The sequence below is a fragment of the Ambystoma mexicanum genome, chromosome 11 (assembly GCF_040938575.1).
Source record: "Ambystoma mexicanum isolate Mex_15411 chromosome 11, UKY_AmexF1_1, whole genome shotgun sequence".
NCBI classification, from domain to species: domain Eukaryota; kingdom Metazoa; phylum Chordata; class Amphibia; order Caudata; family Ambystomatidae; genus Ambystoma; species Ambystoma mexicanum.
In genome coordinates, this window is record NC_090934.1 from 1,413,941,499 (window position 1) to 1,413,955,863 (window position 14,365).

Consider the following 14,365-nt stretch of genomic DNA (forward strand, 5'->3'; position numbering starts at 1 on the left):
TAAAATTTTAGTTCATGGATCCTTTTGTAGCTTGCACCAAATAATTCAAATATTTTGTGTTAACGTAGCGGTGCCCACTCTCCTCTTCTTTTCAGACAAGCTTTGCCTTTGTGCTGTGGTTGGGGCCAGGGGACCAATTCAGTCATTGGAAAACCTACAGCAGCTGAAAATAATGGGGAAACAATGACATGCAAAGGGGGAAGTGGTGAAACTCATTAGGCCACACAAAACACACAACGCCGGGCTGAGGGTGAAACAGACATCTGAATGCTAACTCGAACAATGAATGCAAAAGCCCACATAAAAGGAGACACAAGTAAGCTATTAGTGTGGGCGTTAGGACAGTATTCCAGCAAGTTGATCTTGAACCAGTGAGAGGAGCAGGGGAGAAGAATAACCAGAGGTGGCCAAGCCAAATAGGCCACATTGTAAGAGAGCCAAAGAACAGGAGGTGAATAAGCTAAGTAAGACACACTGTAGAAGGGCTAACACTTCAACGAGAAGCCCCATTAAGAAGCCTTATGGGAGGCTGGCAGCAGCCATATCTTCAATAGGAGCTGCCAGTGAATACGGCTAGCGATTCCCACTCAGTTACTGGTTGTAGCTACAAAGCCACCAGAGATAACAAAACACATTTGAAAACCTTGGGAGCCTAAGTTAAGCCAGTGGTGTGCTCATACCCAAGAGTTTGACTCTTGGTTGGGGGTTATAATTAATGAAGACTGATACAGGACTCAAGCGTGTGTTGGGGAGGGGTGGCCTTCCAAGAGGATCACAAGGGCAAGAAAGGGAAATTGCAACGTCTTACCCCTCTGAAGGGCAGCAGACCACCAGGATAAGAGTGAGGTGAGAGGTAATTGGATTGGTCTTGCCCGGTATTAGTGCATCCTTTCTACAGAGCCCAAAAGGACTACTCCTCGTTGGGATCTGTCAATGCCAAATAAAGAATTGTGCTGGCACACTTACAAACTGGAAGCCTGAACACTTTCCTAGATGTGGTTCCCTGAAACTATGTGGGCTACCGGACCTCGGATTCAGAATTTTAGGTTCTCTAAGCATAGGCCCTTCACCTGAGTTAATTTAATCAACCATGCTGACACTGGTCCTAGAGAATCTCTCATTTTGTGTTGCTCACCTACTCCAGTAGCTGTTCCGTTACCCCTCCCTGCAGAGAACAAATACATGTGTTGAATCATCCCTGTGTGGTCAGTTGTATCTCCCTTGGAACAATAATTTCACACAAAGAAATTACATTCAGGAACACAATGGAATTGGAACAAAAGGGGAAATAAAAGCTTTCTGCGATTTACAATTCACACCTGCCAAGCTGAAAAACATGAAGCCATTTTTCTTAATTTGGACATTAACAATATAATGAAATGTTGGTTTAATATATTTTATTAGCAAAGGAAGAACCCACAGGGCTCAAACAAACATGGGTACAGCATTAAAAGACAAACGTAACAAAAACACATTTAATTTCGACATTAAAGCTGCACTGTTTTCAAAAATGAAATGCGTGCATTCAGTGCTCAGTATTGTGCAAACAAGATTTCTCTAGAACTGGGGTGTCAAACTCAAATCAGGCAGGGGCCCTGGTTACATGCCTAAGCACCTCATGTGGGCCGCACCACTGTAGCCATAAAAAGGAAACCCATCATAATACAGAGTCGCAGCTAGTAGGTTTTTAAAGCATAGTGCAAGAGAATAGTGCAAGTGAAATGAGTTAGACTTAAACGACTCCGGAGGGTTCAGAGAGGGGAGGTGAGGGGGATTTCCTTCCCAATTATTTTTTAAAAGGAGGCTAAAAAGATGCACTAGAGCCAAGTGGATTTGAATGATTGCAGAAAACTAAAATATGGAGTTAGCCTAATAAAGGTATTGCTGCTGCAAGAACATCTGTTTTTGGCTTTTTTTAAATATAAAAACTACACTGTTTGGTTGGCTAACACGAAATTCTTATCTTTCAGGATACATTTGATAAGAAACTATAGGATATAAACATATTTCGACAGGGAACACATATTGCAATGCTACAGATGCTAAATTAGCAACAGTTCACAAGAGCATTTCTCTGCAGCAAATCATGGCGTTGCCCATAAGAACACGTGTGCCCATTAGAAACGATGGTTGTGGAGCAAACAAACGTACATTTGTTCCAAATTATCATAGAGGAAAGGCCTGATACAGTTGCCACTACCACCATACTGAGGAATTACACCTTCTTAAAACAAAGAGGTTGGACAAGCTGCATCTCAAAATACAACTTTATTTTACTTTTATGCTGCAAGCTTTCAGTGTGAATCTTTCATGCACGGGAACCTTGTTAAGCACATTTTGTAAAGTAAGCATGTGCTAGACTCCTGAGGGAACTGGCAGTTTAATAATGACTGTATATTCTTCCTGGTAATGGTATGTTTCAGGCCGAGCTCAAAATAAGTGCTTCTCTTATTAAAAAGGTTGCCTAGTTCCTACGGGATGGCTGCAGAAACAAATACTGTTCAGGGTTTTGTAAAAAGAAATTACCTGCCTAATGGTCAGACCACTGTATGTCCATGTATTGTTTTGTTGGTTCCATTTTTGCTCAACACTGCATTGTTTCCCTTGCTTTAATATCCCATCATTTCAGGTTTACAGCAGCTTCTAGTCTGGTGGGGATCCCGATGATCTGCAGTGAAACTGGTTACATGTCATTCTCTCCCCATACAGAAACCCAAGCCTCTGTGGCAGAGGAGTCTGGATCTAGGGCCAGAGGAACGGCCTGCAGGATCCGATGTTTCACACCCCATCTCTAGATCTTACTTTAGCTGCATTCTAAAGTTACATCTGGCTTCAATTTCAGTCTGCAGCCAAGAGAAAAAAGAGAAGGCCACAGCAGTTCTGTAGATATTAGAGACATGGCTTCAAAAGATGCACTTGAAATTGCTATTTCATTTACATCTTTTTGGTTGCAGTCATTTTTGTAAAAACTAAATAAATCATTCATAATCCACAGATTAGTAATAAGCACATTGTGGCATTCATATTTCCCTCACAATCCTGAATTAGAATCCATTCAAATTCCTCAAGATTACTTTATTTTTGGTGATTTCTTTTCCCTTTTGAGATATTGTAAAAGAAACATTGAATTATTCCATTAAAGTGGTGATGTACTAAAGGAATCGACACACATTTGCTTCTTCAGTAAAAGTATAAGAAGTGGAGCGGTTCCATTGTGCTGTTTCCTTTCTGCCAGAAAAGTGGACATTTCACGCTTTAGCTAAAGAGCCTGTGACCTGCAAGAGCATCAACTGCAATCTTGTGAAATATGGACTATAATAAAAACCCTGGTCCAAAAAGGACCTGGACTGGAGCGTTAACATGGAAGAGATAGCAAGGACTAATTTCATATTTAAAGTAAACTGTGAATATAAAGACATTTAAATGAAGAACAGCTATTTTATCTAACTTTCTAAAAAAAAGTTAAGGCAATTCTGGCCAACATACATCTTGTTTTCAAGGGTCATTCATTTGCTATTGATTCATTAGTATGGGTGGGAACCTCCATACGTACCCGCTCAACTTAGCAGCTCTTCTTTGGCATTCACGTATCTCCATGTGTCCACTTATCTTGGCTGCACAGCAGCCTAGACGAGGACTTAAAACAGCCGCGATCTGGGCATTTAAGAAAATAGTCTGGCTATTTCTTTCTCAGTCTTCAGCGTAGTCCTTTTCTGTGTTTTTAATGTTTGATGAAACTGAACAGAATAAGAATGCTCATTTAAATGAAATGCAATGTTCTATACGCAAGTAACCCTATACTGTCGTAAAATAATACATGAAAAGTATTGGGACTTGATATCTAGAAGCTGCTTCCCATAGGTGTTTCATGAAATTTGGAAGGTGATATTTTTGTTTAAAATAGGACGTGTCCCTTCAGTTTTTAAATTTAATTGTAACTGGATCACCACCCAACTTCTGCAATACCTGTAGTAAATGTAGGGAAATGTCTGGGTTTTAACTGAGAAAGCGTGTTAAAGCAAATCATAAGCAGTGGTTTACAATGCTTTAAGTGTTGTGGCACTAGCATGTGTTCTAGTAAGGAAAAGGAGGAAAAACGGATCCCATAAACAACTCTTCATCATGACATGGAAAAAAAATGCCTACACATATGTGGTTTTTTTTCAGTCATAGATTGGTTAAAAAAACACGATCTGTATATTATTTGTTGCCATCAATTCACTTGTCTTTTTAGACAAAAATTGATTTTTGGGGAAAAAAAAAATCAGAATTGTTTGGCAGCAAAATCATGTTAAAAGTACAATTTACATGGGATTCAAAATTAAACGTATGAACACAATTACTTTTATTGCAGCAATGGTAGTTATATTTTTCTTGGTAGTTTTGCTAAGAAGAATTGATACGGTTTACACTAAAACACATTTGAAAAGGCACTCCATTTTGTTTAAGATTCCTAGAAAAGTAATTTGTTTTGTAGCTGTGCTTCCAATGCAACTAACAGAAGGCTACCAGTCTGAAGATAGCAGCGTATAGGCTGCCAAACAGAGGGGAGAGGGGGTGGCTTTTGCTATACAAAACTTATGTGTGTGTGTGTGTGAGAGAGAGAGAAACCTATCTTCAAAGATAATGGAAATAAAATTCAATAGATCGGAGGAATCATTCTGAGGTGGGAAAATCATTAAAAGGGGGACCCTGCTGTACAAGCTAATAAATAATGCACATGAGTGTTACTTTCTTGTTGAAGATAAACTTGTTGTTTGAAATAGGCGACTAATGAAGACTACCTGTATTAAGGCTACGCTGAGGAATTCATACTGTGCTAAAACATTCCATAATGGATACATGTGTGTCATATTAATATGGGCTCTATAAAAACAGGATCTCCGTTTCTAAAAAGTGCACTCGTTTTTGTGTTTGGAGCTGAAAGTGCTTTGAAGACAGAAGAAAAAATATTACTTACAATAATGTTAAGTATTAACTTGTTTTATCTAATGAAAAATAATCCTGCTTCTTGTGACTAGTGCTACTGTTTTCAGAAGCCCTTTGAAACATTACTGGACACAGGCGTATGTTCCAATTTTACTATATGTGCTGCCAAAGTGTTATGCAGCACCAATGGGAATCGACAGTTTTATGAATGCTTAAACTGCCAAATAAACACTAAACTTGACAAACATCCAATATCTGTACTGCTTTTTGTGTAACAATAAACTGTAAATAGAGGAAGGTTGTTCCTTATTGTAAACAAAAGTCTAGATCCAAGGTCAGTGTAAGGAAACCTGCATTGGTTGCTCTGTCTTTATCGGCAGTTGCTGAATGAGAAGGTTGCACAGTCTTCTTTACAAAAAACATCACTGTACTTGAATCAGTAAATCTTTCCATCAAATACGCCTGGCGGAAAATATGTAAAGATGATTGGACTGAAAAACGCCCATCAAATAGCACAGCCACGTGTAAAGGGTGATTGAAGGTGGCAAGGCACTGCAAAAACATTCTAGTGTTAGGCAGTTTGGGAATTTAACTCCCGATATGATGTAAGGCAAAACAGTGATAGGCTGCGCCTTTGCCACCCTCGTGGGCAAATAGGCAGTTGTTTCTGCAAAGGTGCAAAACGTCTGGATAATGTAAAAGGGTCTGTATACTGTATCTCAAAGCCCTCGGGAGGTAGCCTGAAGAGACATGAAATGCCTTTTCAGGAAACTCATTTTACAAAGGATCTAATAGGTCTACCGACGGTAAAGGGCGACAGATCACAAATCGCAAGATTAGCACCAGGGATTAGCCTGTTCCCTTATCAAACATATCATTTAACAATTTCACATTAACAAACAGATGTGTCTCGTTATGTCATGTACCCAAAATAAACCTTGCCTTTATGGACAGGTGTGACATGTTTACTTTCACAGTGCTCTTCAGTACCAGTTCACAGCCCATGAACGATGAATGGTGCAGTGCCTGAAATGTTATCTGGAGCTCCTGAAGGCCGCTCAATGCACCAGAGATCTGCTCCTCGACTTCTTGTCCATAGTCTTTTTTTTAGACGCACCAAAATCTCATTTTTTTTTTTGGATTACCTTATTTTTTTCTTTGCGATTAAAATCAAGAAGTAAAAGGCAAGGAATTATTTCCCAATGTTTGGACATGGACCTTGACAACTTAACCTCACGTGTACCTTGTGCTTGCCATTTGCATCAACCCCGCTTTTCTTATGGTTCACAGTTGGCTTCTTTTATGCTTCTTGGCCTCAGTTGCTTAACATTCATCAGAAGAAATATGGGAGAACAGCTTTCCGATATTAATGGTAGAGTTTTGCAAGTGGTTTTACTTATTTCTTTCAACAAGAAGTGTTACCCATTAAAGAGTGCACTTTCGCTTAGAGCTGAAAAATAAGGGCACATCGGAAATGCAAACGAATAATGCTTCTGTGAAAAAAGCTGCAGAGTACTGGACTTCCAACCACTTCAGATTATATGAATGAAGCCGTTTGCTGCTGCTCGTTAATTCCACAGGGATGCGGATCAATCTGTGGAAAATATGTGAAAGTAATATTAGATCTAGACTCTTCATAATTACAAGTGCACATATCCATTGTCCATCCCTTCTTCCAACAATGGCTTCAATCAAGCAATTACTAGACATCACTTGGGTCTATACACAGTCTTCCTGCCCATCCACAGAGATAGAATAGGTTGCTTACCTGTAACGCCTATTCTCCAGCATTGGTAACTTTCATAGATACACATGCTATTTGAATCTTCCCCTGCGACAGGCTGGGAATCCTTTGTAACATTAAATCAATTTACCTTTACATTTTAAACTGCTTGAGTGCTCACTTATGTGCTCGATTACCTCACAGTCTCCCTTAGATCAACCCCTGGGGTCTGTCTTCACGTGAAGTGGCAATGTGAGCCAAGAACAGCCAAGCGGGGTAGGTGGAAGGTCGCATGTGAATCTATGGAAGATACTAATGCCTGAGAACAGGAGTTCCTTGTAAGTAACAAATTCCTTCTCCAACACTGGAACTCGCATAGATTCACATGTTGTTTGAATAAGATTATAAAACAGTACATACAAGCAGGAAAGAACTCACCCCACCCAAACAGGCTGCGTTCCACTGCCTGCTCGACCTGGGACTTCTCCCTGGAATTCTCATTGATGCAGTAGAACATCAGGAAAGTATGGGCAGACGTCCACGTGGCCGCCCTGCAAATATCCAGCAGGGGAACACCGACAGGAAAGCTGTAGTTGCAGCCACAGTTCTCGTCAGTGTGCTATAGGCCTGCCTGGAAGGGTCTTGTTAGTCAGCCAATGACACTGTAAAATGCATGCCGACAACCAGACTTTTGAAAGGGCGTTTCCCTTGTTGGAAGGAACAAAAGATACAAACAATGGTGATGACTTGCAGAAGTCATTAGTGAGAGCCACACAGAACTTTAGGGCTCAGACCACATCCAGAGAATGCAAGGAGCGTTCCGCAGAAGATGAAGGAGAACCAAAGAACACAGACAAAAGCAATGGTTCATTAAGGTGAAATGAAGATGGAACCTTTAGCATGAAAGAAGGGTTCATGCGAAGGACCACCTTAGACTTATGAAAAGTCAAGTAAGGAGGCTTACAGTAAAGAGCCTGAATTATGCCTTCCCGCCTGGCACAAGTAATGGCAAACAGGAAGACGGCCTTTCAATACAACTCCACAGATGCTTTGTGTAGTGGCTCAAAGGCAGGACCCATTGGCTTAGAGAGGACCTCATCCAACTCTAAGGCTGGAGTCAGAGCTTCGACAGGGAGAAAGAACCTAAACAGTCCCTTGAGGATTTCTTTGACCAGTCTGTCCATAGTGAAGGCATCCATGGGGAACATGTATAACGTGAAATGGCAGCCAAATGCCTTGTGTCATTCGAATCGTGCCAGTACAGTAAAAAGAAGTGCATGGGAGTGGGGAGGAAGGGGAAGTGCCAGTCAGAGCAGAATGTGCTAATGTTAAGAATGGAAAGGAAGTGCAGGTCAGAGTGGTGAGTGTGCATTAGCTAAGGGGATGGGGGGCCCTGGGCTATGCCAGTACTAAGGGGAGGTCAGGTGGACAAGTGCTAGGGGAATGCAGAGTGTGCAAGGGAAAGAAGGTCCACATGTTACGTGCAAACGAAGGGGCTGGGTGGGCTCAATAGGCGTGCAGGGGGGAGCCCATTAGGGCAGGTGCAGGATTCGGAGGGGCCGGGGGCCAGGGGAGACCAAGTGCTGGGGTAGACTGGTCGAGGAGAGCTTGGCGCCCTGTATGAGTCAGAAGGAACCAGACAGCCAGTCAGAATGAGGCAGAGGGGGACATTAGCACGGCAGACGGAAGGAGGAAGAGAAAAGGAGGATCTTGAGAAGCTTCCAGAACTTAAGGAGATCCAGCTCAAGTCTGAGGGGGAGGGAGGACATTCCAGAGGGCGGCACCTGTAGAAGAGAGAGATCTACCCCCCACTCTTTGCATGGAAAAGCATCTCATCTGCAGAGTGTTGGAGCTAGAAGACCGAAGGACTCTTGCAGGGAGGTATTTTGGGAGCACGAGTTGGATGTAGCAGGATGCCAGGCACCAGAAAGCCTTGTGGATGATGCAGAGGGTCTTGAACTTGATCCTCACAGCAACCAGGAGTCAGTGGAGAGTGTATGGGTGAAGAGATGCATTCCCTGGTCTTGAGGTCAAGGACAAGTTTTGCAGTCCTATTCTGGATTAGTTGAAGGGGGCGAAGGGAGGATTTAGTCAGATTGAGGAAGTGGCTGTTGCAGTAGTCCAGCCTAGAGAGGACCAGAGCTCTAGAGACATTGAGTTTCTGGGGTAAGCTGAGGAAAGGGAGAATGCCTCTGAGGAGGTGCAGCTGGAAGTGGGCCTTCTTGGCAAGGTCCATGATGTTAGGAGAGAAAGAGGAGTCAAAGATGACACCAAAATTCTTTTCTTCACAAGAGGGTGACGGGAAAGGGCCCATGGTGGGCAGCCAGAGAGTAGGACGGAGCTGGGGTCCCAATGAGAAGGATCTCAGTCTTACTGGCATTAAGGCAGAGATTGTTAGCAGCATACCATGCCTGAATAGCAGTCGGACAGTCAGGAATGCGTGAGGAAGAAGAGGCAGTGGAGGTAATCTTGAAGGAGAGCTGCATGTCGTCCCCACAACACACACTGGAAGGAAGGAGAGAAGGCAGAGATCAAATAGGCGAGACGGACAGGGTAGATGTTGAAGAGCAAGAAGGGACACCGCAGGTGGAGAGTGTGATGGAGGAGGGAAAAGGGCCCACTTGAACCTGGGATGGTCAGTCAGAGAGGAAGAGGTGAGCAAGTCCAGTGCCAAGTCCATGATGCCACGGGTATCACAGAACCGGTTTATAAGGGTAGAATGATTGACTGTATCAAACGCAGAGGAAAGGTCAAGAAGGATGAGAATGGAAGGAGAGTTGCAATCGAGATTTGGGAGCATGTTTTCCGGGTTGTTCAGGAGCGCAGTTTCTGTGCCTCTGGCTGCTCTGAAGCAAAACTGGTGGTCGTGGAGACCACCAACAGATTCTGTGTGGTGGATAAGCTGGGAGAACCTGTGTACGACGAGTATGGGCCTACAACCACCAGATTTTGTCTTGAGCAGAAAGTATCAGGGGTATCCCTGTGCCTTGCAAATGAGGTGGAATGGGCTCTATTGCTCACCTTGCAAGGAGGGATTGCACCTTGCGCCGAAGCAGTGGCTGGTGTTTTTTGGACTTTGGCACAGGAGTAATGGATACAGTATGGCCAATGAACTTCAGAGTGTGGCCTAATTGAATGAGGGACAACACCCACTTGTCTGTGGTGATGGTAGCCCACCGTGTGACGAAGTTGGAAAGTCACCCTACCAATGGGGTGTGGAGAGGCTGGAGCTTGGGCCTGATCAGGCCAGCTTTGGAACCTGGCTTCTGAGGAAAGAACCGCAGCAACGTAGATATCTTCCTTTATAACCCTCCTGGATGAGCCTGGATGTGATGTTTGGGATCAATAGGCAGACCTGTGGTCCAGAGAGGCTTTGGGAAAACTGCACAGTTCCCAGAGAATGAGCAGTGTCCGTGTAGGCCTTGATGGCCTGGAGAACGTGTAAGGAACTCATGGTGGCAACAGTAAAGTCTGACACAAGTGATCACACTTCAAGGGTGTTTATTAAACTATAAATGCAGAGTGGAAAAACGCCTAACCTAAATCTAAGATGGGAGCAAGCTTTGACCATCAAATGAAAAAAAGCCAGTCCTTGTGGAATCTTGTCAAAGTAAAAGGCCTATACTAAATATTTTTTTAAAAAACCTATTGCCAAATCCTTACAACTAATTACAGAAAGAATGTGGGATAGGGGTTTTAATAAAGGAAGAAGTGTTCACAAATAATAAGTCAGGATGTGATTGCCAGGGTTGTCCCTTGCCCACATTTTGAGCACTGGGACAAGGTGGGACTCGCACAGTCTCCAGCTTACTCAGCAAGAGACAGTTCCACTCAGGTATCAGGGCCGGCGACGGTCAAATCTCTTTACTCCTAAAAGCCTCTTGCCTTCGAGGACCTGATGCAAGACAAATAAACAAAACGTTCCTTCCAAATGTATCTCCACAAATGCCGGGGTGGCAATCCTCTTGACCTGGTCTTTTGTGATCTCCTGTCTGCTTAGTGTCAAGGCGGACAATCCACTTTGCCTGGTCTTTCGTGTTTCTCTCGATCGGGCTCAAGCCCCTCTCGATTTTCAGCCTCCCTCCGCCGGGTTCACTATGGCGCTCGTTCATACGCTTTCTACTTTTTATATTCACCAATCTTTGGGTGATGACTTTTTACCCTAGGATCCCCCTCTTTGAGGCTCAGATTCCTCTTGACTGTTGGACTCCCTCAATCGGGTTCACGATGGCCTTTCTTGCATTCACAAATCTTAATGTCTTTTTAAAAAGTTCTTCAGGCTTCGCCCCTTTCTGTCGGCATCCCTCTGCAGGGTTCATGCTTGCCAACTTTTTCTAAACGGTTCACGGTGGACATCCCTCGTCAGGTGCACTTCTGTAAACGCACTATTCATAGGGACTTCAGACTTCGCCCCATTTTGTTGGCATCCCTCCTTCGGGTTCACTCGACTATCTTGTCAATTGTACCTTTCTCATTCAATTCTTACGATGCAGGATTCACTTCCCTTAACTTTCTCAATCATCTGTCGGTCAAAGACTTTCATCTTGAAAAGAGGATTTTTACAAGACTCCTGTATGACCACTTGGACCCCTTTTTGCCTTTCCCCAAGGCCTTCTGGTTATGGTACTTTCAACAATCGGGTAATCGCCCAAAGTTTCCTGAGTGAGCACCCATGTGGTGCCGGACTCCTCTGTTGCTGGTTTTCGCACTTTCTGAATAACTCTATTTATTAGCCTTACACGGTTCAATTTAGCAGTTTGCTACTTTTCGTTTAACACAGTTCGGTTTCTCATCGAATCTCCTCTCGACTTACCGGCTGTGATGAACAACTTAGCTTGCTTCCTCTTTGGAGTCAAGGTTGGTACCACAGAGACAAGCATCTCTACCCGGCTTGGTTATCAGTAGAGGAGGGTCTCGTGTACTGTCGACATCTGCTGCAACACACGCTGTGGTCTTACGATTCCTTCTGCAGAGAATTCACGGGCCTTGGTCAAAAAGGGCATGGTTGCTTCTCTCCTTGTCACCCTCTCGGTATACGCCGTCTTTCTCCTCCTCCTGAACTGCCGTGCTGCGTCAGCTCTCACAGCGTGCGGTCTGCCTTGCTCGTCTTGTGCTCTCATGCTCCACCTTTTATCCCCCTGGGGAAATGAAAGAGCCGGCAGGTGTGTGCGGTTTGGGTCAATTGCCCGACCCATGCATTAGGGCATGTCAGGTGAACGGCTCGGGTGTTAGTCTGTTGTCTGTGGTGTGCAAAACTGTTCATGTCGGAGAGCGGGTGGGGTAGTGTTTTTGAATGTCCTATGTGGTGGGATGGGGAAGATGTTTTATATGGAATTATAGCTTTCTTCCTAGGGGGTAGGTGATTTCGGAAAGGTACGTTTTGTAGGGTTTGTGAAACAAACGGGAATGACCCGAATTATTATCATAAGATGAACAGGGGGGGGTAGTGAGAACCGTAGTGTTTTGTTTGAGCAGATTGGGAGTGTGGAAAATAACAATCGGAGAGACAAGAATGAGAATGACGGAGTATTAGGGTGGTTTCTGAATATACAGGGGTTTGGGATCCTAGGAGGAGGAGATTAATATTTGGAGGGTTTGTTGGATTTGGGCAGGAGAGATGCGGTGAGAGGAAGGGAGGCAGAGATGGTACCACCTACAAAAGCCTTATGGACTCCGTCCTTCTCACCTTCCTCTTCGGTACAATACTGGGTCTCACCTGGGTTATTTCCCCCAAGCATAACCTAGAGATCCCGCATCCAGGTGATCCTCTCTCGCTTGTCTGACCTCTACAGTTGGGTCTTAGAGCATCAGCCTTTTCCAGGCCACCTGAATAAGGGATTCTTGAGGCCTGCACGGGAGAATACCCTCAGGTTTCTCACAAGTGTCATCCACCTTCTTGCCAAATAACTCAATACTATCAAACAGCATGTCATCCACATTGGATTGCAATTTTGGACGGAAATTGGTGGCTGACGCCACAACACAGTTTCATCACCCATCTGCCTGAACCCTGTGTCTACGATACCCACCGGAATGGAAATGATAGGTCCGAAGCCGCTTCACGTTCATGCCAGAGAGTCAGTGCCTCTTCTCGCTTGTCATCTGGCAGGAAATCAAGGTTAGGGCCCAATATTTATCAGAGCTCCGGGTCATAACGGGGGATGATAGCCATAGAGTTTGCCGCTTAGATGGTGGTGGGTGTGGAGATGCCTCTCTTCCCAAATGCATTCAGCTGCTTTCCCTCTTTGCCAAGATGTATAAAGCAAGGGTGAGAACGATTGCCAGAACATTTTTGCGCGGATGCCGAGACAACGGAATCCCGGCCACTTTCGGTACACAGTGAGGCGAGCGCCCGACATGGCAGGGCTGGGGACGGGCGGCATGGGGCACATACTGCAGCAGGTCCAGGACGATCTTCGCCAACTGAAGAAGAGGATGACCCACATTAGCATCCAGCAGGATCGTGGGATTGTGGACATGCAGGTGCTGGAAACAGCCATTCGCTGCACCGAACCGGGACTTCGAAAGCACATGGAAGAGTACTTACAGACTTTAAACAGCAGTGTCTTGACAATAGCTTCTGGAGACACCAAGGAAAAAAATTCTCATGACCTATCCAAGTGAACCGGCCCTGAAGAAGGCCTGCGGTCCGAAATGCATCAGCGGTAGAGGCTTCTGCTCAAACCATATGGAAAAACAATCTGAATAAAATAAGAGATTAATGCATTTTTACATACATATGGCTTCCTCATTTGATGAGATGAATAAACCCATTCAGGATGAACGGAGTATTTAAGGACAATATGCAGTAGTTTTTACTAAAACATTTGGTAACCTCAGGTCTGGTGACGCTTTCACAAGACATTCTTTTGCTTCACGTTGGGTAGAGAGGCATTTTGGGGTGGATTCAGGAGCCTTAGACTTCTCGAAGAAATCTTTTTTGGGTGGTGCATCTCATCACAAGCAGACACTCCTCCCAAAATGTCTTCCAGGACTGGCATGGCCACTACTGCATTTCTCACGGAGTCACGCCGTTGATAAAGGAAACCTTCCTTTTTGTGTTCCTCAGGAAGTACATCAAATAGCTTCACCGCCAGAGACATTGGAGGGGGGGGTGAAAAGAGTCAATTTCAGGGAACTCCTTGAGTGGAAGATCAGCTGGGTCTGTGTAGGAACAACCATGCAGATGATGGATCTCGAGCCTGTGCAATCCCTCTTGGGACTATCAATGGCAAGACATAAGTCTTGGCGGTAGACGAGGTGGCCGTAGTTGTTGCAGATTTATGCAACATAGACTGTGCCACACGTCAGCTTTGTAGTGGTCGTTGATGATGAGGAGGTAGTGATCGGTGTAATATAACCACATGTAATCAAACAACTTTTCAGATCACTTTCTGGTCTTTAGTGAAATCAAATTACTGGATAGAAATGACTTGGTCAAATAAATAAATTAGGAAGTCTCATTATGGGGATAACGAGCACAGAATGTACCACTGATAACAGAGCAGAGAACATGTGTCTTTTACAATGGGGGGAGAGAATGTGGAAGACTAGATGTTGCAGGGGGAAGGTGGAAACAAACCATGGACAGGGACAGGAAAGAATGACATAGGAACGGTATGGTGGAGAAGTGGTGAATTAAGGATTAGGGGTGATTTAAAAGTGCTGACGGGTGGTCCATTAAGGGTAGGGAGGGGTACACAGGGTGATGCA

At 44.3% G+C, this 14,365-nt stretch overlaps 1 protein-coding gene across 1 annotated transcript in view; it reads right to left on the bottom strand.

Moving 5' to 3' along the window:
* Positions 1 to 1,382: 1,382 nt before the first annotated feature.
* The window catches only part of ARRDC4 (arrestin domain containing 4), a 204,741-nt gene continuing 191,758 nt past the window's right edge, over positions 1,383 to 14,365 (bottom strand). Inside the window, exon 8 of the mRNA XM_069625058.1 lies at positions 1,383 to 6,523. Coding sequence (XP_069481159.1) covers positions 6,467 to 6,523 — 57 coding nt within the window. The 3' untranslated portion in view covers positions 1,383 to 6,466. The remainder of the gene's footprint in view (positions 6,524 to 14,365) is intronic.